At 39.9% G+C, this 26,872-nt stretch overlaps 1 protein-coding gene across 7 annotated transcripts in view; it reads left to right on the top strand.

The window, feature by feature from the left end:
* gulp1a (GULP PTB domain containing engulfment adaptor 1a) overlaps positions 1 to 26,872 on the top strand; it is a 144,983-nt gene that overhangs the window by 109,904 nt on the left and 8,207 nt on the right. For 3 of the 7 annotated variants that reach the window (XM_090215515.1, XM_090215516.1, XM_090215517.1), the window contains 3 exons: positions 11,431 to 11,512; positions 24,534 to 24,595; positions 26,195 to 26,266. In XM_090215515.1, the coding sequence (XP_090071641.1) occupies positions 11,485 to 11,512; positions 24,534 to 24,595; positions 26,195 to 26,266 (162 nt within the window). In that variant the 5' untranslated portion in view covers positions 11,431 to 11,484. Of the gene's footprint in view, positions 1 to 5,610; positions 6,697 to 11,430; positions 11,513 to 24,533; positions 24,596 to 26,194; positions 26,267 to 26,872 lie in introns of those variants that run through there. The other 4 variants (XM_090215514.1, XM_090215513.1, XM_021578905.3 and 1 more) reach the window with 4 other exon arrangements.

The following is a 26,872-nucleotide window of genomic DNA, read 5'->3' on the forward strand; positions in this document are numbered from 1 at the left end:
CCATTAACGATAAGATGTTTTGGATGTGGGGGGAACCAGTTGTTGTTACGAGCATTTAGGACTGCTTATGCTGCTGGATCAGCATGCATGACCTTGGGACAGCTTGGGAATTGGCCCTGGGATGTGGATGTCTTTATCTGATTGGCTGTCATGTTTTATTGTTGGAGGGAGATGCAGCCAAATCCCTAGTGACCGTTGGATAAAGTAGTGTTTTCTAGCTTCTACCTAGACAATAAAACAGTGGTTAAAAGTACTTAAGTACAAAACTTTAAAGTACTACTTAAGCAATTTACTTTACTATTATATTTTTAACTACTTTTACTTTTACTTCACTACATTCCTGAAGAAAACAATGTACTTTTTATTCCTTACATTTTCCCTGACACCCAAAAGTACTAGTTACATTTTGAATGCTTAGCAGGAAATTGTCTAATTTGTGCACTAATCCCCTGTCATCCCTACTGCCTCTGATCTGGCAGATTCAATCAACACAAATGCTTTGTTTGTAAATGACGTCTGAGTGTTGAAGTGTGCCCCTGGATATTTATAAAGAAAGAAAATCGTGCCATTGAGGAATACAGCTTATTATAAGGAATTTGAAATGATTTATACTTTAACTTTGACTTTTGATACTTAAGAATATTTTAGAAATTACATTTACTTTTGTACTTAAGTACATTTAAAACCAAATACTTTTAGACTGCCACATCCAACAAGCGTACAAATACTTTTTTGTATTTTACTGGGTGACTTTCACTTTTACTTGAGACATTATCTTTTAAGGTATCTTTACTTTTACTCAAGTATGACAATTTGGTACTTTTTCCACCACTGCAATAATACCTGACACAGCATATTATTTGAGCAACTCTATGACATGTGCAGAGGGCTAGTGTTGGCATGCATTGCAAAGGACTAGTGTTGGCATACGTTGCAAAGGGCTAGTGTTGGCATGCGTTGCAAAGGGCTAGTGTTGGCATGCGTTGCAAAGGGCTAGTGTTGGCATGCGTTGCAAAGGGCTAGTGTTGGCATGCGTTGCAAAGGGCTAGTGTTGGCATACGTTGCAAAGGGCTAGTGTTGGCATACGTTGCAAAGGGCTAGTGTTGGCATGCGTTGCAAAGGGCTAGTGTTGGCATACGTTGCAAAGGGCCCGTGTTGGCATGCGTTGCAAAGGGCTAGTGTTGGCATGCGTTGCAAAGGACCCGTGTTGGCATGCGTTGCAAAGGACCCGTGTTGGAATGCGTTGCAAAGGACCCGTGTTGGCATGCGTTGCAAAGGGCTAGTGTTGGCATGCGTTGCAAAGGACCCGTGTTGGCATGCGTTGCAAAGGACCCGTGTTGGCATGCGTTGCAAAGGACCCGTGTTGGAATGCGTTGCAAAGGACCCGTGTTGGCATGCGTAGCAAAGGACCCGTGTTGGAATGCGTTGCAAAGGACCCGTGTTGGCATGCGTTGCAAAGGACCCGTGTTGGAATGCGTTGCAAAGGACCCGTGTTGGCATGCGTTGCAAAGGACCCGTGTTGGCATGCGTTGCAAAGGACCCGTGTTGGCATGCGTTGCAAAGGACCCGTGTTGGCATGCGTTGCAAAGGACCCGTGTTGGCATGCGTTGCAAAGGACCCGTGTTGGCATGCGTTGCAAAGGACCCATGTTGGCATGCGTTGCAAAGGACCCGTGTTGGAATGCAGAATCAGAAACAGAATCAACAGTTGGCTCAGCAGTCAAAAATGTTCTGCCTCTTAATATTTATACTTTAATTATGTTTGCTCTATGTAAGGACATGTTTTTCAAAAAGCATATTCTGCATCCATTTAGAACTATAGTTAGAAAGACCGCGTGACTATAAGCTAGCTTTCCTTTTTCAGCTTTGTGTGCTCTAGTTTATGACTGTGACATGAAGGCCTAACACAACCTTTCCTGCCCTGTAGCGCACCATGGTCGAAAACAAATTCTCAGCTGAAACAGCTGAAGCCTTACCTCAAAGATGTGCTTGCAGTTTTCAGGAACCGTCTGGCTTTGTTGACTTAGACTGGGGGGTGGAAAACAAAATCAAAGCCCAAATGCTCCTGGTCACTTTATGTGGAAAATATGTACACAGGTTCCTGCATAAGAGTATAAAAACATGTTTGTTTGCTTTCTTGGTGTAATAGAGTATTGTACAATGGAAACTGCTCAACCAAAATATATCTGCAGTTCACGAAATGTCTCCCATGTCTGTGGTAAACCAAAGTGTAAACAGATGGTGAGTGTGTTTTATTGTTGTACCTGCGGTTGATGTCATGGCCGTGCAATGTGTGATGACCGAGGGAGTGTACCAATGAGTTTCCTGACAACTGGCCTCTCATAAGCAAAACATTGTTTGCCCTCTAGAATTAGACTCGGCTGACATTTCCGGTCTTTATAAAAATGTATATTGTTTATTCGCCAGTCACACGACTCACACTTCGACTTAGACACTCTGGCCTTTCGAGCTGTCTAGAAAGCGAGACCGTGTCTTACAGGGCCGTACTCAGACCTTTCAGGGGGCAGGTTCTCAAACTGAAAAAGGGCACCCCCAAAACGTCTTTCATAATTCATATCGCGAAACGCAAAACATACCAATTGCCTCTGTAGCAAAAATAAATACAGTTTGTAGCATAGGCCTATTTGTATCTATGACAACACACTCACTCATCACAAACTGTAAGCAAGCTATTTACCGTGCCTCTTAAGTTCATGATTGACATTGGGAAAAGAGTGTGGGCTATCATCTGATCATTGATGTTGATTGATGTAAATGTGCTAGTTAGCAGCTCAATGTTTTGTTTTTACTGATTTGTGATTTATCTTCAATGCTCTTAAATAATAACTTCATAATGTAATATTTATAATCTTCTAATTTAAGATATATGGCTGGCTGGCTAGTGGTTTGCGGGATATTTTAGATTATGGTGGTTAGAGACAAGACTACCAGTTTTGCTGCTGTCGACTGAAGAAGATAAGGAGTTGGGTTGGAGCGAGGGTCATTGATGTAGCCGCTCCAATCTGTCTTTCTGCCTATCTCTGATGTGCGTATCAGCCAACCAGACTGATATCGATGATTATGTTATTCAAATGTTATGCTGCTGTGGCGGTAGGGCTGGGAATTGCCAGGGACCTCACAATACGATATTATCACACTACTTAGGTGGCGATATGATATGCTTTGTGATTCCTATGATTCTATATGTATTGTGATTCCTATGATTCTATATGTATTGTGATTCCTATGATTCTATATGCTTTGTGATTCCTATGATTCTATATGTATTGTGATTCCTATGATTCTATATGTATTGTGATTTCTATGATTCTATATGTATTGTGATTCCTATGATTCTATATGCTTTGTGATTCCTATGATTCTATATGTATTGTGATTCCTATGATTCTATATGCTTTGTAATTCCTATGATTCTATATGTATTGTGATTCCTATGATTCTATATGTATTGTGATTCCTATGATTCTATATGTATTGTGATTCCTATGATTCTATATGTATTGTGATTCCTATGATTCTATATGTATTGTGATTCCTATGATTCTATATGTATTGTGATTCCTATGATTCTATATGCTTTGTGATTCCTATGATTCTATATGTATTGTGATTCCTATGATTCTATATGTATTGTGATTCCTATGATTCTATATGTATTGTGATTCCTATGATTCTATATGTATTGTGATTCCTATGATTCTATATGCTTTGTGATTCCTATGATTCTATATGCTTTGTGATTCCTATGATTCTATATGTATTGTGATTCCTATGATTCTATATGTATTGTGATTCCTATGATTCTATATGCTTTGTGATTCCTATGATTCTATATGTATTGTGATTCCTATGATTCTATATGTATTGTGATTCCTATGATTCTATATGTATTGTGATTCCTATGATTCTATATGTATTGTGATTCCTATGATTCTATATGTATTGTGTTTTGGTTCTGTGATTTTTATTGCTATTTGATGTTCCAAACATATTGCTCACCATATTCCTGCTGCAGCAGGGCAATTGACAGCCAAGAGAAAATGAATTTTGATCAGTCATGGAAATAAAAGTGCTGAAAACAAATTGGCTCCCTATTTAAAAAGACGATGGAGAAGAAGCTATGAAGATAAATACTAGAGTTTTGCCAACTAGTCCAAAAATAATATTGCGACGTTTTCAAAACTATACTATTGCAAAAGAAATTATCCACCATCACTATGTGGCAGTACTTAAAGCTGCAATATATCACTTTTTGGGCGACCTGACCAAATTCACATAGAAATGTGTGTTATAGGTCTGTCATTCTCATTGAAAGCAAGTCTAAGAAGCGGTAGATCTGTTCTATTTGCACTATTCTATGCTTCCTGTTCTTAAGTAGAGTTTTTGTGTCTTTAACTTTCGGGTTTATACACCAGCTTCAAACAGCTGAAAATTCAATACTTTTGGTAAGGTAAAATATATTTCAGAGCGGTTTAGATGGTACACTTACCACATTTAGATGTGCACAGTTTTCCAGATAGTAGCTCATATCCCACTTAAGGACTTATTCGGGATAAGATGTTTACATGCAACTTTGATATCCCGTTCACGAGTGTCCCTGTATCCATGAATAAATAGAATATTCCTAATTTAAAAACATATCGTTAAATGGAATACTAACTGAAATACGGACACTGACTGTAGGCCTATGACCTCTCACATGTAGCATAATATAATATGAACTCTTTCTTGCAGTGAAATTATACAACAAATGTTTAAAAAAAATGTCAGTGTGAAAAGTGGCAATCTTATACTGTAGTGTTTGGAGTAAATGTTATTTGGGTCATAGTCATTTATATTTTTACTCATAGATACAGTCAAAAATACTGTATCAGGGATTTGTATGTGGTGAGACACTAAAGGTTCAGTTAATCATGAGCTCTTTTAACTTTACAGAGAAGGTGCTTTGGTGTCAGCGGATCTTGTAATGGCTGTAAATTATTTCCATACGTGATCTTATACTTTGCAATGTGTTGAAGGGTCTCCACTTTGAGAGCTGGAAAATGTCTGCCAAAACCTTTTAACACTCTACCTCACCCCAGCTGTCCATACAAGATCGAAATATGAAATGATGGAGGGCGAAACAGAGAAAAGCGTTAGGAAAATAAAGTGTGAACAGAACCTCAGAATCCTGAGAACAGGTCCCTTCCTGTTTTAAATGGTACTCAGAAATCAGAGACCTGGGAACTCCCAGCCAAAACAATCATGGCAACACCTTGTGGCCTGTATTCAATCAAAACCAATACACAGGATTCAGAGGTAGATCAAATCCAACATTTTGTTCCCAAGAGCGAGAAGGCTTTTAACATGCAATTGTGTTTCTTTTTGTTTCACACTGTAAACTGGGTTTCTTTCGAACCTGACTTGCTGTGCAAGAATTCCAGGAAACCTGGTTACCAACTTTGATTGAATAAGGACCCTAATGTCAGATAGCCTGGACCTCTCACCAATAAGAAACACAATGGTGTTTGTCAGTTTCAGCGACGTGTTATCCTGCCTGATGAGCAGTTCATCTCCAAGCGTTGAATAAGACATGGAAGTGTCAGATTTCACAAAGGTATAGCACAGTTCAAGCTGCTAGGATCCACTGTTCCTACGCTCAAGTATTTCTACAGCCGCAGTGGAAACACTTTTTCACAGGATGTTGTCTTCGCCAATTCTCAAAACGAAGCATTTTCTTTTGCTTTTTTTATAGATTCAGGGTTTCTTTTCAGGCACATTACATGGTGATTTGAATATCTAAAGACAAAAAAGATATTGGCATGTCTCTCCAAAAGTGATTTAAGTCAAAGAGATTTACAGTTTGGACTGAAACCACTGGAATGTTATAGGTTACCTCTGGTATGTTTCCTCTTTCTTTAGAAAGCTGTTATTTTTGCTGACGTTTTTTTTATCATCCTCCCAGAAAAGTTAGCAAAAAAAAACGAATTTTGCATAAATTGTGGGTGGAGGTATTTTGACTCTGAAAAATCCAGCTATCGTGTTTCTGCAAAAAAAGCCCTTGTTGGAGTTTTTCAAACCCATCATCTCCTCTACCGCAGTCCTGAATGTATCTCCATCTGGTCCACAGCTGAAAACTATTAGACGGTGCTTGAACTTCCTTCTTCTCAGTATTCCACGCGGTTTCAAAGCAAGTAAGTCACTTTTATTTTGGTCCTGCCGCTTGGTCGTCTTTGTATGTTTCTGTATTACCACTCTAGAGCCACTCTCTTATTTTCCTTCCTCTCGGCAACAGGGTAAAGGATTGCTGTGCTTGGCTTAGGATCCCGGCTGATTCAACTGTGGAATGTCGGGTTAAATTAATAAACAGATTGTTTTGGCAATGTCTAACCTGTTGCGCTTAGCCGGGCTAAATTCCAGAGTGTGTGAAAGCGAGTGTGGAAACAAAGAAGCATTGTTGTTTTCTGAGCGGCATTATGTTAGGGGACTGCAGTGCGTGTTTTCATCCCATGTCAAAAGCTGGATGCCTTTCTATGCATATGGCTCAGATTAGCGGCTGCTAGAGAGGTTTTTATAGGGGACAGAAACTTTAGGGTTTTTCAACTTTTCTTCCACAAAGTGTCACATGTTTTCACACTGCTTTTTGTTTGTGGATTGCTTTTTGGGCATGAGAGATTACTTGTTCCTTGGGGTCAAAGTAGGTATATTTTGTTTCCCAAACGTTTGTTTCCCAACCTAAATTCAAACTGTTTGAGTTACTGGAGTTGAATTGCGCAACTGACAACATGTTTGTCTGAGCAAATGGCCAATGATAAACCTCATGAATGAGTTTATGCCATGTTTAGTGAAACATTTGCTTATAAGTGTTTGCCCCATTATGTAGCAGTAATGCAAAATACATGCATTCTGGTATGTTATTAGTGTTTGAAAGATTGAATTGATCGTTGTTGTTTTTAGTCTTTCAAACATTGAGCTTTATGTGTTTGTACATCTTTGCTCCCAACTAATATAACTTTTACTGTGTGTTGTACGCTGATCGGAAGCTGTTTAACCATGCCCCTAAAGTGTCAAATGGCATTATTTATGTTCCATTTGCTTTGATAATCAGACCTGATGGTGTTTATTCACCACTGTAAGTGCTACGAGGATCAGTGGTTCTTCAGATGCTTTCGGCCATGTGAGCGTACTGTAAACTATGGTCTTTGGCGTTCCTCGGGTGCAATCCATTCCTTCTCACTCTTAACACTCTCGGCTATAGGCTATGTTACAAGCATGCTCTCAGGGAATTTGAAACCTGAGCAACGGCCTGTGAGAATAAGCATTACTCGGACTGCCTGATTCTCCAGGCGGCTGTGTATTACCGCAACCGTGGGCTCAAACATGCCTGACCTCGACGCTCACACAGTTCCACTGCAGATGGTAAATAGCAGTGGAGAAGTTTGAGACTCTGTGCTAAGACTGGGGATACGGTTCTCCCAAGACAGGGTGAATCACCAGCCCAGGAAGCCATTAAAAAGAGCAAACACAGCTTCTGTCAATCATAAGGAGTGACATCACAGCCAGGCATACACAGTCCAACACTATAGTAAGAAAACATCCACTGTTAGAGGGTATAGCAGTCTGCTCCCCTATATTCCCTTAGTGGTTGCTGTTAGATATAGGCTAGCACTTAATTGTGCCTCTGGATAATTCTATTTTACAGTCAGTATTTTGGAAGAAAAGTTATTGCTTTGAATTGGGTTGTGTATCTTAGTCCTGACGTATTCAAAATGGAACGGTGTAGTAGTAGGCATTATAGGCAGTAATGCGCAACATATTGGCATGAACAGACAGCCAACAAGGAAAGGGGGAGAAAAGGATATTGGCACTTGAATGGACAGATACAGCCACTTACTCCAGCTATCCATGGCACATTATTTTGATGTAGTTCTCACCTTTAATGACATAATGATGCAGTGTGACTTGGGAGAGTTTTTGGGAAAACGGGAATTAGGGCTCACACCATGCTGTAAGTGTGTGTTTGAATACACTGTAAAGTGTAGCCCAGTTCTTAATCAATTCACTTGAACTTGAATATAGCTTTATGCATGCTCAGTTCAGTGCACATTTTTATTTATTTATCGTGGAAGGGATAATTTAGGTTTAATTTGATTAGTTATGGTATTATACCGATGTGCCCCAGGCCATGAGTTGGTTTAAGGTTAATCCCTGAAAGAAATGACTTCCTGCAGAAGTAAGTTGAGGTGGAAGTTGTTATTATAGCTGTGGTCTATGGGTCTAAAGTTCTACCACTCTTAAATTAGACTAAAAAGCAGTTTTGGTACCATTTTCATCATGCTCGGGATGATATAAATAAGTGACTTGGTGCCAAGCCTATTGTTTATGTCTAACGTGTTGAGATGTGCAGAAAAGTTACCCTGTCTCCCCTCAGTTGGGGACATGGCTGCTGTCCATGTTCATTTGACTCTGCATTGCTCTGAGGCAGGTACAATATTTGGCCATAAAAATAAAAAAAAACAGAAGCTGTCTTTTTAAGCAGCAAAGCTATTCTGTTTTGGCATACTGGTTTGGAAAAATCCCAATCGACACTCTATAGCTCATTTTCAGTTGAACTTTGCCCCCTGAAGGACTTCTATACACAGAAAGAAGACATCTCCCAACATCACAATGTGGTTTTAGACCTTTGTAAAATAAAGTTGTCTCTGTGAAAAATACATCGTAATAATTGCATGTCTAATCGCATCATCTTTTTGTCTATTTGACATTATCCATTTGACATTATCCTAGTATCCTTAGCTCCATAGTTATTGTAGGGAGCTTGTTGCTATGTAATTGCAGAAAGAAAAGAGGTGTTGGTGCTATAGTTCTGTTTTAAATTAAAAACTATTTCCTTTCATAATGGGGAGGATTCATGGTTCTCAGTGGCATGCTGAAGGTGTTACACAACAGTCAGTCAGAGCTGGCATTTCCATGTGGCGAATCACGTGATGTCATAACAATAAACTGTCAACCACATATATTACAACGTATCTTAAAGCTAGACTAATTGATATGGGTAATGTAATAGCTCATTTCAGTTTGTGAATTAGATCTCTCATATAGGACAGATAAGACATGGGAACACACAATTGCTTTCTGTCATGTTTATGGATTAGTAATACTAAAGATTTTGTCACAGTTTCCAGCTCACAGTTCACAGCCGTTAACTTTGAGACTACTCTCTGCATGGAGTAAGGAAACATTACTGCTCTCTGATTTCTATCACTATTAGCACATTTTATTATTGTACAACAGCTCAGTCTCTCAGGTCTGGCTGTCAAATAGCATGTTTGTCCTCTCTCTTCAGACTCCTGCGTTGCTTGAGCCCCAGTGTATTTAGCACCACACCGCTCTTTAAAAAGTAGCTCTGAAATCATAGACCTATTCACAGAGCTAGACATGTGATTTTCTCCCCCGCATATAAGAGTCATTATATCCTGAATGTTGCAATGTTCCTCTGCATATGTCAGCGAATTAAAAATGTCCTTTCTGAAGTTAGTTTGTCTCTACTTATGAAAAGAGAAATGCCTGGAACTACTGTCTTTAGCTGGACTATTGTAAGCATTGGTATGTGCAGTATATGCTACATATTATATCTGCTAGTGTCACAGAAGATGGTATAGCACGTGTTCTTGGCCTGCTGCAGTGTCAAATAAAATACATCACCTTCAGGGCCTATACAGTACACTTACTCATCCTATGCAATCTCTGAGCATCTGATTTAAGATTACTAAAGTATATGCCTCCCATGAACTCTTCAGTGTGATGCGTTACAAACAATGGTCTGTGTCATCCTCATTTGCTATGCATACAATTCACCATTGAAAGAGTACTGTAGCCCGATGCGACATTTTCCATCTAGAAAGGAAGGTCTCATCCTTCCGTTGTATCGAAAGGATACATAACAAAGACAGGAGCCTTAATTCTTTCAAAGTGGACTTTTCATTCAAGTGGATATTTCAATTATATTATTTGATTGACAACGGCTCGTATGTCTGGACAATAAAGTCATTTGTATCCTTGGAACTCATCTGAGGTATTCCATTTGTTTCCCTAGCAGAGAATTAGGAAATTGGCCTCTGGAAGATACACCAGAACCAGAAATGATTAATAACCTGCCTTAATGATCAACTCAATGCTTCCTCATCTCGTGATTCTCATGGTTTATCAGAATTAGTTTGAATCACATATAGCCTACCTAATGAATAAGGAGATCAATCAGTACTTCATTCTATTTAAGTTTTATCAGAGTGAGAGGTTTTGAAGGAGAAAACATTTAAGGAAAATTAAGAGGAATTAGAAATGAGTTTCAACCTTTTTTCTGAAAACACTTTAAAGCAAACGATAAATTGGCTTAGAAGGAACTATATCACTATATATAAGGAAAGAGATTAAAAAAAAACAGCAACTGTCAAAATAATTGAGTCAACATATTCTGAGGCAGAACTTACTTATTTGGCTATCTGTACGAGAGTTGGTTTTATAATTTAAACCAAAAACAGTTGATAGCCTATGTGCTGTTAATAATGCCTTATTGCATGCATAATGTGGCTGCTCACCTGATGTTTCTCACAACAACTTCATTCATACACTCTGTTGGAGTTTTTTGGGGGGGGGAGAGATTGCAAGGTTGAAACCAAACAAAAAGGTTTCCTTCCTTCTTGCCACGCACCTTTGGCATTAAAAGGTGTCACTTGGTTGGGATTATCAGTGAATGGTCAGAGATAACATGTAGATAACCAAAGTGTGCTATGCCTATTCACTGTTCATACATGTATATCCAGCATAGAATATGACAGCATATAACTCCGCTTTATGTGAAGGTTAAAACAGACTTGTCTGATATCAGAACTGATGTTTTGCCACAGTAATGCATCTACTTTGGTTTGATTTATTCAGGCAGCCATCGACAAGCATATATCGCCATTCTCTCAGGAAAATTAGACTGTAATGCAACATATTGTGGCTGAAAAATTTAAAACAGTCCTAACTTTTAAAACCTTTTCCAGAAAATGGTCTCAAGCAATATTCACTGTTACTACGAAATCGACCAGCAGTGGTAAAGTTCTTTACATCTTTGTCATGTTTAGTGTGCTAAATTGACAATGACAAATTCTCCTAACAAGTCTAGCCATAAAAAAAAATGGTCACCTCCCATACTCAGATGGTAAATCACTTTAACCCAAAGGTAAATACAACGTGTTTTGCTGGTCGGTTTAGGTTTTCTTTGGCGTATATTCTGACTGACTAAACATTAGTTTTCTGTGAGAGGGTGGGTTTCCTAAAGCAGAGGCTGACATCTGGCCAGTTGTTTAGTCACATTTTCCAGGTTTTGTTTGTTGAAGGCCTGAGGTTTTAAACGATTCTAAAACTCTGTTTTTTCCCTCCTGAGGTGGAGTATTGGCAAATACACAGAAGGGACCACAAAGACGCAAGGTTTTCCAGTATGAACCGGGCCTTTAACAGGAAAAAAGGTAAGCTCTCAGACAGATTTTTGTACTGTTCCCTATCTGTAAAAGCCCAGTTTCTCCACGCTGTCGCTCATATTATGATTGTGCATGTTCGGTGAGCTACTTGTTCTTATACCTGGAGCTAACTACGTAATCTACATGTGCACTGTCGTACTGAAAATGTCTGAGGCAACCACTGCGGTTTCGCTACAACAGCTTTACGTATCTGTCCTACCACTCCAACTCCCTCCACTCGCATGAATCAACAGACCCGGAAATGTCCAAAGACCCTGCTGGACAGTTTTTGGGCCCAGGTGGCCCTGAGTGTTCTTATGATATTTCAGTTTTAAAATTGACCTCAGTCCTGTCAGGCACCCAATGAGGATATAAAGACTTATCAGGTTAGGCAGATCTCCACTCCTGGTTCAAATTAGATTTCCCATTCATGGACGATATTAAAATACAGCTTGGTGCTAAGGTGCTCCGCTACTGCTGCTACTGTTTTTTCATAGGTTTTACTTTCTCATGAATCTAAGTTGATACTTTGTCATATTTTGAACTCAGACTCTAGAGGGCACGTTTAGGGAGTATATTGAAAGATTGGGCATAACAGAGAAGTTATTGCTTCACAGCTGTCACAGAAAGTAGTCAGTGAATTAGACACTGTGGCCCCGGTTACCATTCCCCATCTCTCGCACTGATCGGCCCACAAGTGCTTCCATACATACTTGCACACAGTCCAGTTCTGTGTGATTGTAGAGAACTACAGAGGCGCATCCAGCCATCTGGCATAAAGAGGGCATTAAAGCCTTTTAAGCGAAGGACAAAGGTCTCTCCCAACCCTCCCCGAACACAATATTTTACACCAGACCGACACAGAACACAGGGCTTTTGGAGACAAACATTAATTACCAGAGCATTGCTCATAACTGATTTAAGAATAGGGCTTGGTAAGGAAACACAAAAGAGGATGACAGATCTAGTTGCTCTAAAGTTTCTTATCCAGATTATGATTTTATTTTCCAGGTCTCATTACAGTGCATGACTGTGCAGATTCATCGCTAGCTATTCATCAATATGTTGAGTCGATATTGCACTCTCAGCACGCATGCATTTGTGGTGGTTATTAAAAGCCTCCTGTTGAGAGACTGTTTGAGCGCAGATTCTTCATTGTACTCTTTAAACACTGGGACTTTCATCCCTTCACAATTGCATTTGGGAATTAGCGTTATTGGATCTATATTTCTGGTGTCCTATGAGCAAAGTTGCTGCAGACCTGTGTCAATCACTTTGTTATAATTAGTAGTTAGAAAATATGATTTATTTCTTCTATGTTCCTTCATCCTATATTTATTCATTTGACGTGATGACAAAATGTGGTTGTAAAAAGAAAGAAAACAAAGTAAATTACTGTTCCTCATTCACCTTAATATGCAAGTTATTTGTTTGGTCTGTCTGGCTACATACTGAGCATAATTTTTGTCTGACGTTGTCTTGCTGTTCCTATAAGGCATTGATGAATTCCAATTAGATTACTGCCTCTTTTCATACAGTGCCTTAAAGTTTTCACCCCCCTTGATTTCGTCCATATTTTACAAAGTGGGATCATAGTGGATTTAATTGTCATTTTTTTGTCAAGGATACACATACACAAAATGCTGTAATGTCAAAGTGGAAGAAAAAGTATAACATTTTTTTAAACAAAAAAATACATGAAAAATAAAACACTAATATACATCTTGATTAGATCAAATGTACAAATATTATTTTTAAATACAGTGCCTTCAGAAAGTATCTATACCCCTCGGCTTATTCCACATTTGTTTGTGTTAGCCTGAATTCAAAATGGATTAAACCAGCGTTTCTTAAAGTATGGGTCACAACCCAAAGTGGGTCACGGACTTGTTAATGGTGGGTCGCGACGGAAATGTATAATTATTGAATTAATTACTGGAATTGATTTGGCCAAGCGCAACTGCGCTCTCGGTTCAGTGCGCTCTGTTTATCAGCGGTCTCTGCTCAGTTTGGCAGCTACGCGACTGGGAGAGGTAGATATAGATGCCCATGTGCTTCGCTGTTTACCAGATCTTTTTTTCTGCAGTTATCTTGAAGATCACTCCGCGACCCACACGCTGCAGCGATATCGTTCAAGCCACGGACTTGTTATTCCCACCCCTCAATCATCATGAAATGCAAACACAAGTGATGCCTTTTTGTCTTTTTCAAACAAACTTTGAGAAATAATGAGGAGTGCCCGTAATGTGTTTTGTGTGGGGAAGTGCTTAGTAATGATTCTCTCAAAACAAACAAATTAATAAAACGACACGTCCTGACCAAACATCCAGGCACAACATGACGGTAAACCCAGGGAGTTCTTTCAGAACAGGGCAGAATGCTTCAGTGCTTTGAAAGTGGAAAAGTAAGTCAACTAGCAAGGCATTGTTGTCATTTTGTAAGCCGAAATAAGGGAGTACAGTTGTGGCCAGAAGTTGGGACTGATACAAATATTAATTTTCACAAAGTCTGCTGCCTCAGTTTGTATGATGGCAATTTGCATATACTCCAGAATGTTATGAAGAGTGATCAGATGAATTGCAAAGTCCCTCTTTGCCATGCAAATTAACTGAATCCCCCCCCCAAAAAAAATTCCACTGCATTTCAGCCCTGCCACAAAAGGACCAGCTGACATCGTGTCAGTTATTCTCTCATTAACACAGGTGTGAGTGTTGACGAGGACAAGGCTGGAGATCAGTCTGTCATGCTGATTGAGTTCGAATAACAGACTGGAAGGTTCAAAAGGAGGGTGGTGCTTGGAATCATTGTTCTTCCTCTGTCAACCATGGTTACCTGCAAGAAAACATGTGCCGTCATCATTGCTTTGCACAGAAAGGGCTTCACAGGCAAGGATATTGCTGCCAGTAAGATTGCACCTAAATCAACCATTTATTGGATCATCAAGAACTTCAAGGAGAGCGGTTCAATTGTTGTGAAGAAGGCTTCAGGGCTCCCAAGAAAGTCCAGCAAGCGCCAGGACCGTCTCCTAAAGTTGATTCAGCTGCGGGATTGGGGCACCACCAGTAAAGAGCTTGCTCAGGAATGGCAGCAGGCAGGTGTGAGTGCATCTGCACGCACAGTGAGGCGAAGACTTTTGGAGGATGGCCTGGTGTCAAGAAGGGCAGCAAAGTAGACACTTCTCTCCAGGAAAAACATCAGGGACAGACTGATATTCTGCAAAAGGTACAGGGATTGGAGTGCTGAGGACTGAGGTAAAGTAATTTTCTCTGAATCCCCTTTCCGATTGTTTGGGGCATCCGGAAAAAAGCTTGTCATTGCGCTACTATCATAATTCTCCCAACCATCCAGGAACAGTTTAGTGGTGAACGACGCCTTTTCCAGCATGATGGCGCACCTTGCTATAAGGCAAAAGTGCTAACTAAGTGGCTCGGGGAACAAAACATCAATATTTTAAGTCCATGGCCAGGAAACTCCCCAGACCTTAATCCCGTTGAGAACTTGTGGTCAATCCTCAAGAGGCGGGTATACAAAAAGAACCCCAGAAATTCTGACAAACTCCAAGCATTGATTATGTACGAATGTACTGCCGTCAGTCAGGATGTGGCCCAGAAGTTAATTGACAGCATGCCAGGGCGAATTGCAGAGGTCTTGAAAAAGAAGGTTCAACAATGCAAATATACATTCTTTGCAACCAACTTCATGTAATTGTCAATAAAAGCCTTTGAAACTTATGAAAATCTTGTAATTATACTTCAGTATTCCATAGTAACATCTGACAAAAATATCTACAGACACTGAAGCAGCAAACTTTGAAAATTAATATTTGTGTCATTCTCAAAACTTTTGGCCACGACTGTACTATCTCTCATAGTAGTAGATGTGAGTTTTTCTTTCAAACAATTCCCCGGTTTTGCAATGTTACAGAGCTAATAGCTAACGTTAGCCAAAGCAAACTAAGTAGCTACTGATAGTGCAACCCTAAGAAATAGTACAGATTCATATGAAAAATTAAGTCTAGGTTGGAACTGTTGCTGTTACAGGTAATATTTTTTTATTCTGAACTGGAATAAACTGATTGAAGCGGATGCTTTTTGAGACAAACACTCACACAGTTCTGGGTTGCTCATCTGCAGCAGGAAGCAGTCTCCTGCCTGACGGAGAAAGCAGTAGATGTTCTGATCTAGTTTGGCACCACGTACCTATGCAAGTCAGGGTTGGCATTTCCATGTGGCGGCTCACGTAATGTAAAATAATGTCATAACAATAAACTGTCAACCACATATAATACAGCATATCTTAAAGCTAGACATTGATATGGGTAATGCTAAATAGCTCATTTCAATTTGTGAATTATATCTCGCAAATAGGACAGATAAGACATGGGAACACACAATTGCTTTTTGTCATGTTTATGGATTAGTAATACTAAAGATTTTGTCACAGTTTCCAGCTCACAGTTCACATCCATTAACTTTGAGACTACTCACACCCCTGAGTCAATACTTTGTAGAAACACCTTTGGCAGTGAGTGTTTTGGGGTAAGTCTCTATGGACTCACTCTGTGTTTAGTAATAGTGTTTTTAAAAAAGCAGACATACAATATTTTATTTGCATTTATTGAACCTTTATTCAACTAGGCAAGTCAGTTAAGAACACATTCCTATTTACAATGACAGCCTACCCTGGCCAAACCCTAACCCGGACAACGCTGGGCCAATTGTGCGGCGCCCTATGGGACTCCCAGTCATGGCCGGTTGTGATACAGCCTGGAATCGAACCAGGGTCTGTAGTGATGTCTCTAGCACTGAGATGCAGTGCCTTAGACTGCTGCAACACTCGGGGAATATCCCTTTGAGCGTGGTGAAGTTATTAAATACACCCAGTCACTACAAAGATTCAAGCGTCCTTCCTAACTCAGTTGCTGGAGAAGAAGGAAACCGCTCAGGGATTTCACCATTAGATCAATGGTGACTTTAAAACAGTTACAGAGGTTAATGGCTTTGATTGGAGAAAACTGAGGATGAATCAACATTGTAGTTACTCCACAATACTAACCTAAATGACAGAAGGAAAAGAAGGAAGCCTGTACAGAATAGTACAGAATAATCCAGGTGTGCATAGTTTTTTGAGATTTACCCAGAAAGACTCACATCTGTAATCACTGCCAAAGTGATCCTAACATGTATTGACTCAGGGGTGTGAATACTTATGTAAATTAGATATTTGTGCAACAATGGCCTATAGGTGATGCTGTTATAAGCTGTTTCAAACCCTCATATCCACCACCCGGTTTGACCTAGATACTTGTAAGTATGTAGGTGTCTTTCCTCATTAACACATTTACCTCAAGGACCAATAAGAACCAATCTTGGACATTTTTGAAAACCTTTGAAAAACATTTTCTCATGAACCATAAGTCCAAATAACACCAATTTGGTATGTAGGCCCACGGTACATCTCATTACTTCGTTTGAGAAAAGCTAAAGGATTGGTTAAGAGATTGCTGAGTTATTGATAAATCAGGAAATCGGATTTTTCGTGTCCATTTAAATCCTTTGTAAATTGACTCCATAACTTGAAACATTTAGGGTCATCAAAGACATTACCATGATTAACCATGTTAAGTTTGGCATTAATATTTTTAAATGTAAGGAACTATTAACAGTTTACGTTTTTGACTATGTAAACCTAACGTTTAAAATAATCATATCAAATCTTCTCATGGACCAATAGTCAGATTCACCCCAAATTTGGTCTTTGGACTCATCACAATAGTCCCTAAAGAGTTTGAGAAAACAACGTTGATGCATTTGAAGATGATGCAAAAAGACTAGAATATGCAAAAATATTTCAATTTTATTATGAAGAATTGCACCTAATGAAAGAGTTCCTACACAATAGTGCTTGCTTTGTTATCCAACTGATCTTGTGTCCTTTCTGTCATCCTGTGAACCCCATTCATTGCTGCTCGCGGCTATATTTTCCAATTATATTTTCAAATACCTGGGTTAGATGCAGGGGAGTGTATTTGAATCAGTGTATTTGAGTATTTTCAAATGCAATGTGCTCTCCAAGTTTATTTCCAAATACATTAAAATACCTGAATACTTACTTCGAATTTATAGTGCATTTGGAAAGTATTCAGACCCCTTGACGTTTTACACATTTTGTTACATTACAGCCTTATTCTAAAATGTATTAAATGTTTTTTTTCTTCTCATCAATCTACACACAATAGCTCATAATGACAAAGTAAAACAGGTTTTTAGACATTTTTGCTAATGTATTAAAAATAAACTGAAATATCACATTTACATAAGTATTCGGACCCTTTACTCAGTACTTTGTTGACGCACCTTTGCAGCGATTACAGCATCCAGTCTTCTTGGGTATGATGCTACAAGCTTGGCACACCTGTATTTGGGGAGTTTCTTCCATTCTTCTCTGCAGATCCTCTAAAGATCTATCAGGTTGGATGGGGAGTGTTATTGCACATCTATTTCCAGGTCTCTCCAGAGATGTTAAATCAAATCAAAGTTTATTTGTCACATGCGCCGAATGAAAAAAAGGTGTGTGTGTGTGTGTGGGTAAGTAAAGAAATAAAACAACAGTTAAAAGACATTTGAAAATAACAGTAGTAAGGCTATATACGGACACCGGTTAGTCAGGCTTATTGAGGTAGTATGTGCATGTAGGTATGGTTAAAGTGACTATGCATTAATGATGAACAGAGTAGCAGTAGCGTAAAAAGAGGGGTTGGCGGGTGGTGGGACACAATGCAGATAGCCCGGTTAGCCAATGTGCGGGAGCACTGGTTGGTCGGGCCAATTGAGGTAGTATGTACATGAATGTATAGTCAAAGTGACTATGCATATATGATAACAGAGAGTAGCAGCAGCGTAAAAGACGGGTTGGGTGGGGGCACACAATACAAATAGTCCCGGAACCATTTGGTTACCTGTTCAGGAGTCTTATAGCTTGGGGGTAAAAACTGAGAAGCCTTTTTGTCCTAGACTTGGCACTCCGGTACCGCTTGACATGCGGTAGTAGAAAGAACAGTCTATGACTGGGGTGGCTGGGGTCTTTGACAATTTTTAGGGCCTTCCTCTGACACCACCTGGTGTAGAGGTCCTGGATGGCAGGCAGCTTTGCCCCAGTGATGTACTGGGCCGTACGCACTACCCTCTGAAGTGCCTTACGGTCGGAGGCCGAGTAATTGCCATACCAGGCAGTGATTCAACCGGTCAGGATGCTCTCGATGTTGCAGCTGTAGAACCTTTTGAGGATCTCAGGACCCATGCCAAATCTTTTGTTTCCTGAGGGGGAATAGGCTTTGTCGTGCCCTGTTCACTACTGTCTTTGTGTGTTTGGACCATTCTAGTTTGTTGTTGATGTGTACACCAAGGCACTTGAAGCTCTCAACCTGCTCAACCTGCTCCACTACAGATGTTCAATCGGGTTCAAGTCTGGGCTCTGGCTGGGCCACTCAAGGACATTCCGAGACTTGTCCCGAAGCCACTCATGTGTTGTTTTGGCTGTGTGCCTCGGGTTGTTGTCCAGTTGGAAAGTGAACCTTCACCCCAGTCTGAGGTCCTGAGCGCTCTGGAGCAGGTTTTCATCAAGGATCTCTCTGTACTTTGCTCCATTCATCTTTGCCTCAATCCTGACTAGTCTCCCAGTCCCCGCTGCTGAAAAACATTCCCACAGCATAATGCTGCCACCACCAAGCTTCACTGTAGGGATGGTCTTCCAGACGTGATGCTTGGCATTCAGGCCAAAGAGTTCAATCTTGGTTTCATCAGACTAGAAAATCTTGTTTCTCATGGTCTGAGAGTCTTTAGGTGCCTTTTGGCAAACTCCAAAAGGCTGTCATGTGCCTTTTACTGAGGAGTGGCCATAAACGCCTGATTGGTGCTGCAGAGATTGTTGTGTTGCAGATATGTTTTGCTACCCTTCCCCAAATGTGTGCCTTTTTTAAAAACTTTTTTGCTTCATCATTATGGGGTATTGTGTGTAGATTGCTGATATGTTGTTTAAAAAAAAAATTGAATTTAGAATATATTGAAGTGTGTGAAATGTCAAGTGGTCTGAATACTTTCCGAAGGCACTGTATGTGAAAATATTTGAAGTAGAATTTGAACCCAGGCCTGGTGTTAATACAAGCAATTCCCACATTTCAGGCTGCATTTAAAATGAGGTTGTTTTAACTCATTGTATAATGCAGTATGTGTAATTATCAAAGTAGTGCACGTGTTTTCAATGCTTGTTACAGTACTGTATGTGCATTTTTCTTTTAATCCTACATCCTTGACATTACCAGAATCAAATGGTAGCTTTGAAATTGCTATGCCCAAATAATAATAATAATGAAGTATGCAGATATCCCTTTAAACGGCATACGCCGCATGTGGCTAACCCGGTCATGCTAACCTTAACCTTTAAGCTAATGAGGTGCAAATTGAAATAATACACACATCTCTAGGTCCACCGGCAACAATTTTCAGGGTATATGATTCTATCATCCATGCAAAGATTTCCTAAGACTTTGCAACTGTAAACTCAACAGGTAAAAAAATATACTTGTCACTAAGTGAAACGTGCTATCCTGTAGTCACCAGGGGCCCGTGGCACAGAGACACTTTTGTATCTGATGATGACAGAGAAATAATTGGGTACAAATCTCTCTCGTCAATTTCTTTCCGGACTTGTGCGTCCAATTACCAGTCGCTGAACATTGAACGACAAGACTGCTGTGATTTTAGAGATAAATGAAAGCAAGAGGATGTTTGGAATCACAAAGGAACCATATAGTACATGTCTGGCTGCACAGTTGTGTCCCGTTGTGAAGCCCTGTGTTCAACTGACCAAATGATTATGCTTATCAAACGATTTGATGTTTTTGTCATTGTAATACTAGTATCATTCTGGTACAGGTTTGGTTGACAATCTGGAGGTGACTACACGGGGGGGGGGGGGGGGCTTTATTTCTGTGTTTTGTTGAGTTTATCATATCTAGCAAGTGCTGCCATGAGGGGTTTTGATCATTTGTATCACCTATGTTTATTCCTGACGCCCGGAGACTGGGTGGTCTTGCGATGATGTTGGATGCAGCTTTCTTTTGAGGAAGATGATCAGGGAGAGTTGGAGACTTGCAGAGCAGTAATAAAATAGAATGTACTGTACAGTCTTGGAAAGAATACAACAAAAGATAGGCGTTTGGTGTATGTTGATGTTGTGTAGATATCAGTCCACCATTAGTTTTAGTCAGCGTTGATACTGTGAGTGGGGCAGTTTTGATCCTGATTCCATGTGCTATTCCACTTCTGACTTGGAATTGACTTCAGTCCTTGTAACAATGGGCTTTCCATATAATTAATATAATGTCCAAATTATTCATGGTGCTCAGAGAATGACCTCCTTTGAAACAAAAGTTGCATTATACTTATTAAAATATGTCAGTTTGACTTCCTCAGAGAGGCATCATAAGTGTTTGGATTGGCCAGGAAATATACAGTATGTCTATGTAATCATCAATGCGTTTGGGAGTAAGACATCAGGGCAGTCCACCAGACTAGCTTAACTCCTCTGACCAGCAGACAAATGAGGCAGTAATATAGGGAGCTGTGTCTTGTAAAAATTATTGACAACTATTATAGGCTCGCATTTTTATGGGGATGGAAGAGTGATTGTACTAAATGTGTTTGGGGCCTGTTAAGTCTCATTTTATTTGGAATGCCATTCATCCAATAGATGACAAGTATACCTGTAGATAAATGTCAGAGGTCATCTATAAAATTATTATATATATACTTTTTCAACAGAGCTATTCCCTACAAACCATTTGGTTCATTCATTATACAGCTACTGTCTTTTCAAAAGCTGCTTCTTCTTTGACAGGGAAATTATTAATGAGCATCTCTCTGGAAATGGTTCCCTCAAAGGGCACTGCCTTAATGTCATTGTGACACTTATGAATGTTACCTAGCCTATGACATTTCCCTTAGCTTTAGATGTGAACCACTGCTTTTTGTCCTAGCACTACACAGTTGATTCAAATAAATAACTTCATCATGAAGTTTTGATTATTTAAATAGGGCAAAAAACAAAATGTGCAACGGGGGTCATGACCAAGTTTGGGAAGGTAACCCTGCAATAGCTGAGCAAAGCAGCCATGCAAGCAGTGGTTCACATCTAAAGCTAGGGAAATGTCATAGGCTAGGTGACATTCGTAAGTGTTACAATGACATTAAGACAGTGGAAACCATTTCCAGAGAGGAAAGATGCTCATTAATAATTTCCCTGTCAAAAAAAAAAGGGGGGGGGGGCATGACCAAGCCCTGAGAAAACGGACTTGACTAAGGGGTTGCTAACCCAGCAAACTCATTGTCAGTTTTGACTCGATAGAATGCAGTGGTGAATTACTGTTTCCTGCATTGAACAACCTTATCGGAGAAATTGTGCTGCAATCACTGTACCTATACAGTGTATGCTAATTAGGTTTAAGCTTACAAGGCGTTTTTAGAGGGCTTTCTCTTGATTGAGAAAATCAAAGTTTTGCTTTTCTCACTCTGACCTTTTGAGTCTTCCTCTGGAAGGATGATGATGATGAGTAACCTGTGGGATAATGGAAGGCTTTACTCTTGTAGCTTCAACAAACAACCATACGTTGAAAATGTCTAAATATGATTCAAAAATGGCCTTGAGATCAGTGCAACATAAATATAAAACCATTATCGACTGTTGAGGCAAAATTCTCTATCTTCATTACCCTCAGGTGATGATGGTTGGAAATCTAAGTGCAAAAGGAACACAAGGACGGTCTCCACTCTGAGTCCTATTCACTGGCAAATACGCTCCCCTCATTGTATTGTATTGTTGGAGGAGGTCCATTGTATTTTATTTGACCTTAATGTTTATCCATTTGTATCTGTCCTCTCCATTTAATTGAAACGGATATGTAGAGGCGTTAAATACTGCTGGAGGTATTTTAGACTTCTAGTCCCCCGGAGTGTACTGATCGATCCAGCTGAACTCTAAACGGGACAAATGGGAGATGAATTGGACATTGTTTTGCTGCATGAGCCGAGTTCTGGCAATGGCTAGCATGGCCCATGAGCGATGCGTTGCTGCCGTCCCAGATAACATGACCTGTGTAATTCATTAAAGTGAATATACAGTACATAGACGGGAGATAATGAGCTCGGGCTCGGCCCGTCTGGGACTCCAGAAGGCTTTATACTAACTGTAGTTCTGAAAATGCACTTGTTTTTAAGTTTACACAAAGCGCTAGCTTTAAAGTACTGTTATTGTTTGATTACTTTCAAATACTTTGAAATGTGTTTGATTGGAGCGGGTCTGGAGTGCCAGATGGGCAGGGTTGGTACTATTTGGACAATTACAGTGGTGTCATTGTGCCAGGCAAGCTCAATAAAGCACATCTCAAATGTTTGAAAGAAAACAGACACTATTTTAATCCAGCTCTGTAATTACTGTATCACCTCGTTACTTGTGTGGTGCTGTATAGGCTGTCAAGCTAGCAATATGAATATAATCAGTTCGTTTTTTTTGTAGGAATGAAGCGTGGAGATGCATCATCCCCTGTAGTCTCCAACCAGGCACCTTTTTTTTGACATGACATGTAAACTTAAAGCTGTCACTGGTTCGGACTGTTTAGGACCCACACGTCACATGAAACGGACCTTCAGACTCCCAGACGCATCCTCTCATGCCCACAGCGCTTTATTTCCCCCGTCAACTTGTTTCCCCCCCCCGGTGCCAATCTGTTTTTTGAGCGACTGTACAGTCCGCCTTTTGCAGTTTTATATCAAGTGGGCACGAGAGGTGGGGACGCCTCTATTAATCAAGACTGGGTGCTGACGCATAGAAAAAGTGTCTGGGCTTCCTGCCTTCTCTGCTGCAGTGACTTCTGGACCTGCCCCAATTCATCATAGTTAGAGGGGGGGGGGGGGGGGGGATTTCGGTTTCTATTTGAAAAATAATTACAACTTTAAATGCATTATAAAATAATTGCATTAAAAAGATTTGAGCTTTTAAGCCCAAAATAGCGAACATTGAATTGACAAAACATTCCATTGTCTCTGTCCACATTGGGTAAACATCAATAGAAAAAGAGGAAGTTAATATAAAATAATAAAATATTTCAGTTGTGTATATCACTTAGTTTAAATTTGACAATTTTGAGTTCAGCTGATTAGATTTTTTTTTCACTGACCTACACACAATACCCCATAATGTCAAAGTGGAATTATGTTTTATTTTGAGAAATTCATTACAAAAATGAAAAGCTGAAATGTCTTGAATCAATAAGAATTCAACACCTTTGTTATGGCAAACTTAAATAAGTTCAGGAGTATAAATTTGCTTAACAAATCACATTATCAGTTGCGAGGATACACTCTATGTGCAATAATGGTGTTAAACATGATTTTGAATGACTGCCTCATCTCTGTGCCCCACACATACAATTATCTGTAAGGTCCCTCAGTTGAGCAGTGAATTTCAAACACAGATTCAACCACACAGACCAGGGAGGTTGTCCATTGCCTCACAAACACAGGCACCTATTGGTAGGTCAGACATAAAAAAAAACAGACATTGGGTATCCCTTTGAGCTTGGTGACGTTATTAATTACACTTTGGATGGTGTATCAATACACCCAGTCACTACAAAGATACAGATGTACTTCCTAACTCAGTTCCTGGAGAGATTTAGATTTTGGAGCTTCAGAGGCTGAACCTCAGTTATGAATAATCGTCTTAAATCATTTAATTCTTCGACTGCCTTTTACAATGTAATTCCCATAACTTTAAGTTGGCCGTAGCTGTTTCCAAGGATGGTTAAAGTTACATTTCTTTATTTTGGATTTGTCTTAGATCCTCTTGATTCTTTATATATATATATATATATATATATATAACTGATTTATATCAGTTTAAAAGATTAATGACTTTAAACACATTTGTTGTATTTTTAGGTGACACGAGACCCAACTGTGATCTCTCTTTTCAGATAAATCCTGGATGCACACTCCAGAAGCTCTGGCAAAGCATTACATACCCTACAATGCCAAGGTACGTATCATGACCTCCCTTTCCAAAGCAATCAAAATCATGTTCCCTCACAGGTTTTTGGAAGTTAGATGAAAAATACCTTTCACCTTTCACTGATTCAGATTGATGTTCCGCATACCTCCATGCATACACATTTACAGGTCTCACACCTAACCAAGGCTTTGAAAAAGTCATGTTTACTTGGGAATAGTTCTCTGATTGTTTTCTGTTATACATAGTTTTTGACTTTGTCAAGAAATAAAACCCTTTCAATATGAAGCTATTGAGTTTTTCCCTAGCTCTGAACAAGGTGTCTGCTTCACACTACCGTCAAAGAGCAAAAACACACACAGGCAGCCTAGAAGAACTGACTGCAAAGTAAACACAACAGTAGACTTTGACTGGAAACCCACAGACCGTTAAAAAACAACTGACTTGTTTAGTCTTCTCTGTCTTTGTTATGCTGCACACATCTTAAAGGTAAACTCCCGGGAAGAGAGTCTCCCATCTAAAGGTGTTTTCTGCTCTACTTCACCCAAAGACTCCCCTCATATTGGAGGCAGAGCGCCTGTCGGTGAACATCCAGCAGCTCCCGAAATGTCTTATTGAATTGAACCGAAAAAAGGCTAAAGTAGAATGTCCAAACTGACACATCTGCTGCCGCTCAAGACTGGAACAGCAGAGAGGAGAGCAAACCTAACATCAGGCAGTGGATGGGAGTGAGGTGCAGCAGGGAACCGTTCCTGTGCCAATAACCTTCCCAAGGTGATGGATCACCACAGGCTGGGCTTAGACAGTGGAACAGCCTCTACAGTCCAGCTGAACAGAGTGCATAGTTCAGGAACGAGACTCTCTACATCCCATGTAGCGTATCTGTCATTTGTTGAACCTATTTGCAGAACCCGGCTGCGCTCATATGTGTCCTTGAGTGCGGGCAGCATTTGTCACGGCCGGTGCAAATGCTGACACCATTTGAATACAGGCCCATCCGTCTTTCCACTCTATTGATAGGAGGGTGAAGTGTCGTTTTTGGCATCGTTTGCCCAGATTTTTGGCATTGTTTGCCCATTGTGTACCCACTGTGTGTTCTATCGTGGATTTAAATCATGAAGGAAGGAAGTGGATACAGTGTCAGGGACCAGTATACAGTATGGGCTGAACCACTGAATTTTTAAACAATTGTTGCATCTTATTATGTTGCTGAATGAAGAATCTTAGGAAACCTTAAATCGCTGTATTATTATTTGATATTGCTCCCATGTCATGTTGAAACAACCTGGAGCCATTCCATTGGGAAACACTAACGGGGAGAGTCTCCTTACTAAACCAGGCAAGCCATATTGAGAAACTGTTTCTATGGACAGATGGAGTTTAGGTCTGAAGGTCATTGGCTCCATCTGTTGGATAGCAGCAGTAGTGCTGCCCTTTTGGGAGGGGGGGGGGGGGCGAGATTCCTTCAAACCCCTCCTATAATCTGAAGCCTTTTTTCTCTCTTATATGCAATATAAAGAGACATTGTAAGGCATTTATAGATACTTTAACAGTCTTATAGTGCATTGTGACTTAATCCTGTATGCCTAAAGTAAAGTGACACTTTATTATTTTCCCTTTTTATTCTAGTTTCTTGGAAACACAGAAGTTGATCAACCGAAAGGCACAGAGATTGTTAAAGATGCAGTTAGAAAGTTAAAGGTAAGTTAGCGATACACTTTTTCCCCTTGGAAACCTGAATTAAAGCTGTATTACATCACTTTTTCATCTAGGGGGGCTGGTGAGTATATAGACGGTCCCCGAAATTGGACCTCATTGGACAGAAAAGTGCACTCCAGGGTGGGCCTCTCTACGCCCACCAGCAACAGCTTAGAAGTTTAGGTCAGTTTTTATTTCCACACGTTGATACCCTAAAACTCAGGATTTTGTGGTTAACTGTAATCAGATAAATTTAACCACACTGTACATTCTAGCCAGAATCAGATAAATGTAACCATAGTGCACATTCTAGCCAGAATTCAAGGTATACTAATAGCAACTATCTTCCAAGTTATACCTTCATTTTGAGGTCTGAGGATGTGAGAAGGAGCATGTAGCATGTTGTAGCCAGGAATTTACTATAGCATGAATCATAATTACTTACTAGTTTACTAACAAAGACCGCTACTTATAGCTAACCTAATTTTCATAATCTTTAGAAATATAGTTTCCCCCAGGTAGAGTTCAGCCAGCTTTGCTGCCACCGATCTCCTTTGCTCTGCCTCGTTCTGCTCTCAGCATGTCAGCTAATCTGCTGTTTTCTTCTGT

Source organism: Oncorhynchus mykiss, chromosome 22 (genome assembly GCF_057628025.1).
Source record: "Oncorhynchus mykiss isolate SJ-2025 chromosome 22, ASM5762802v1, whole genome shotgun sequence".
Taxonomy (NCBI): domain Eukaryota; kingdom Metazoa; phylum Chordata; class Actinopteri; order Salmoniformes; family Salmonidae; genus Oncorhynchus; species Oncorhynchus mykiss.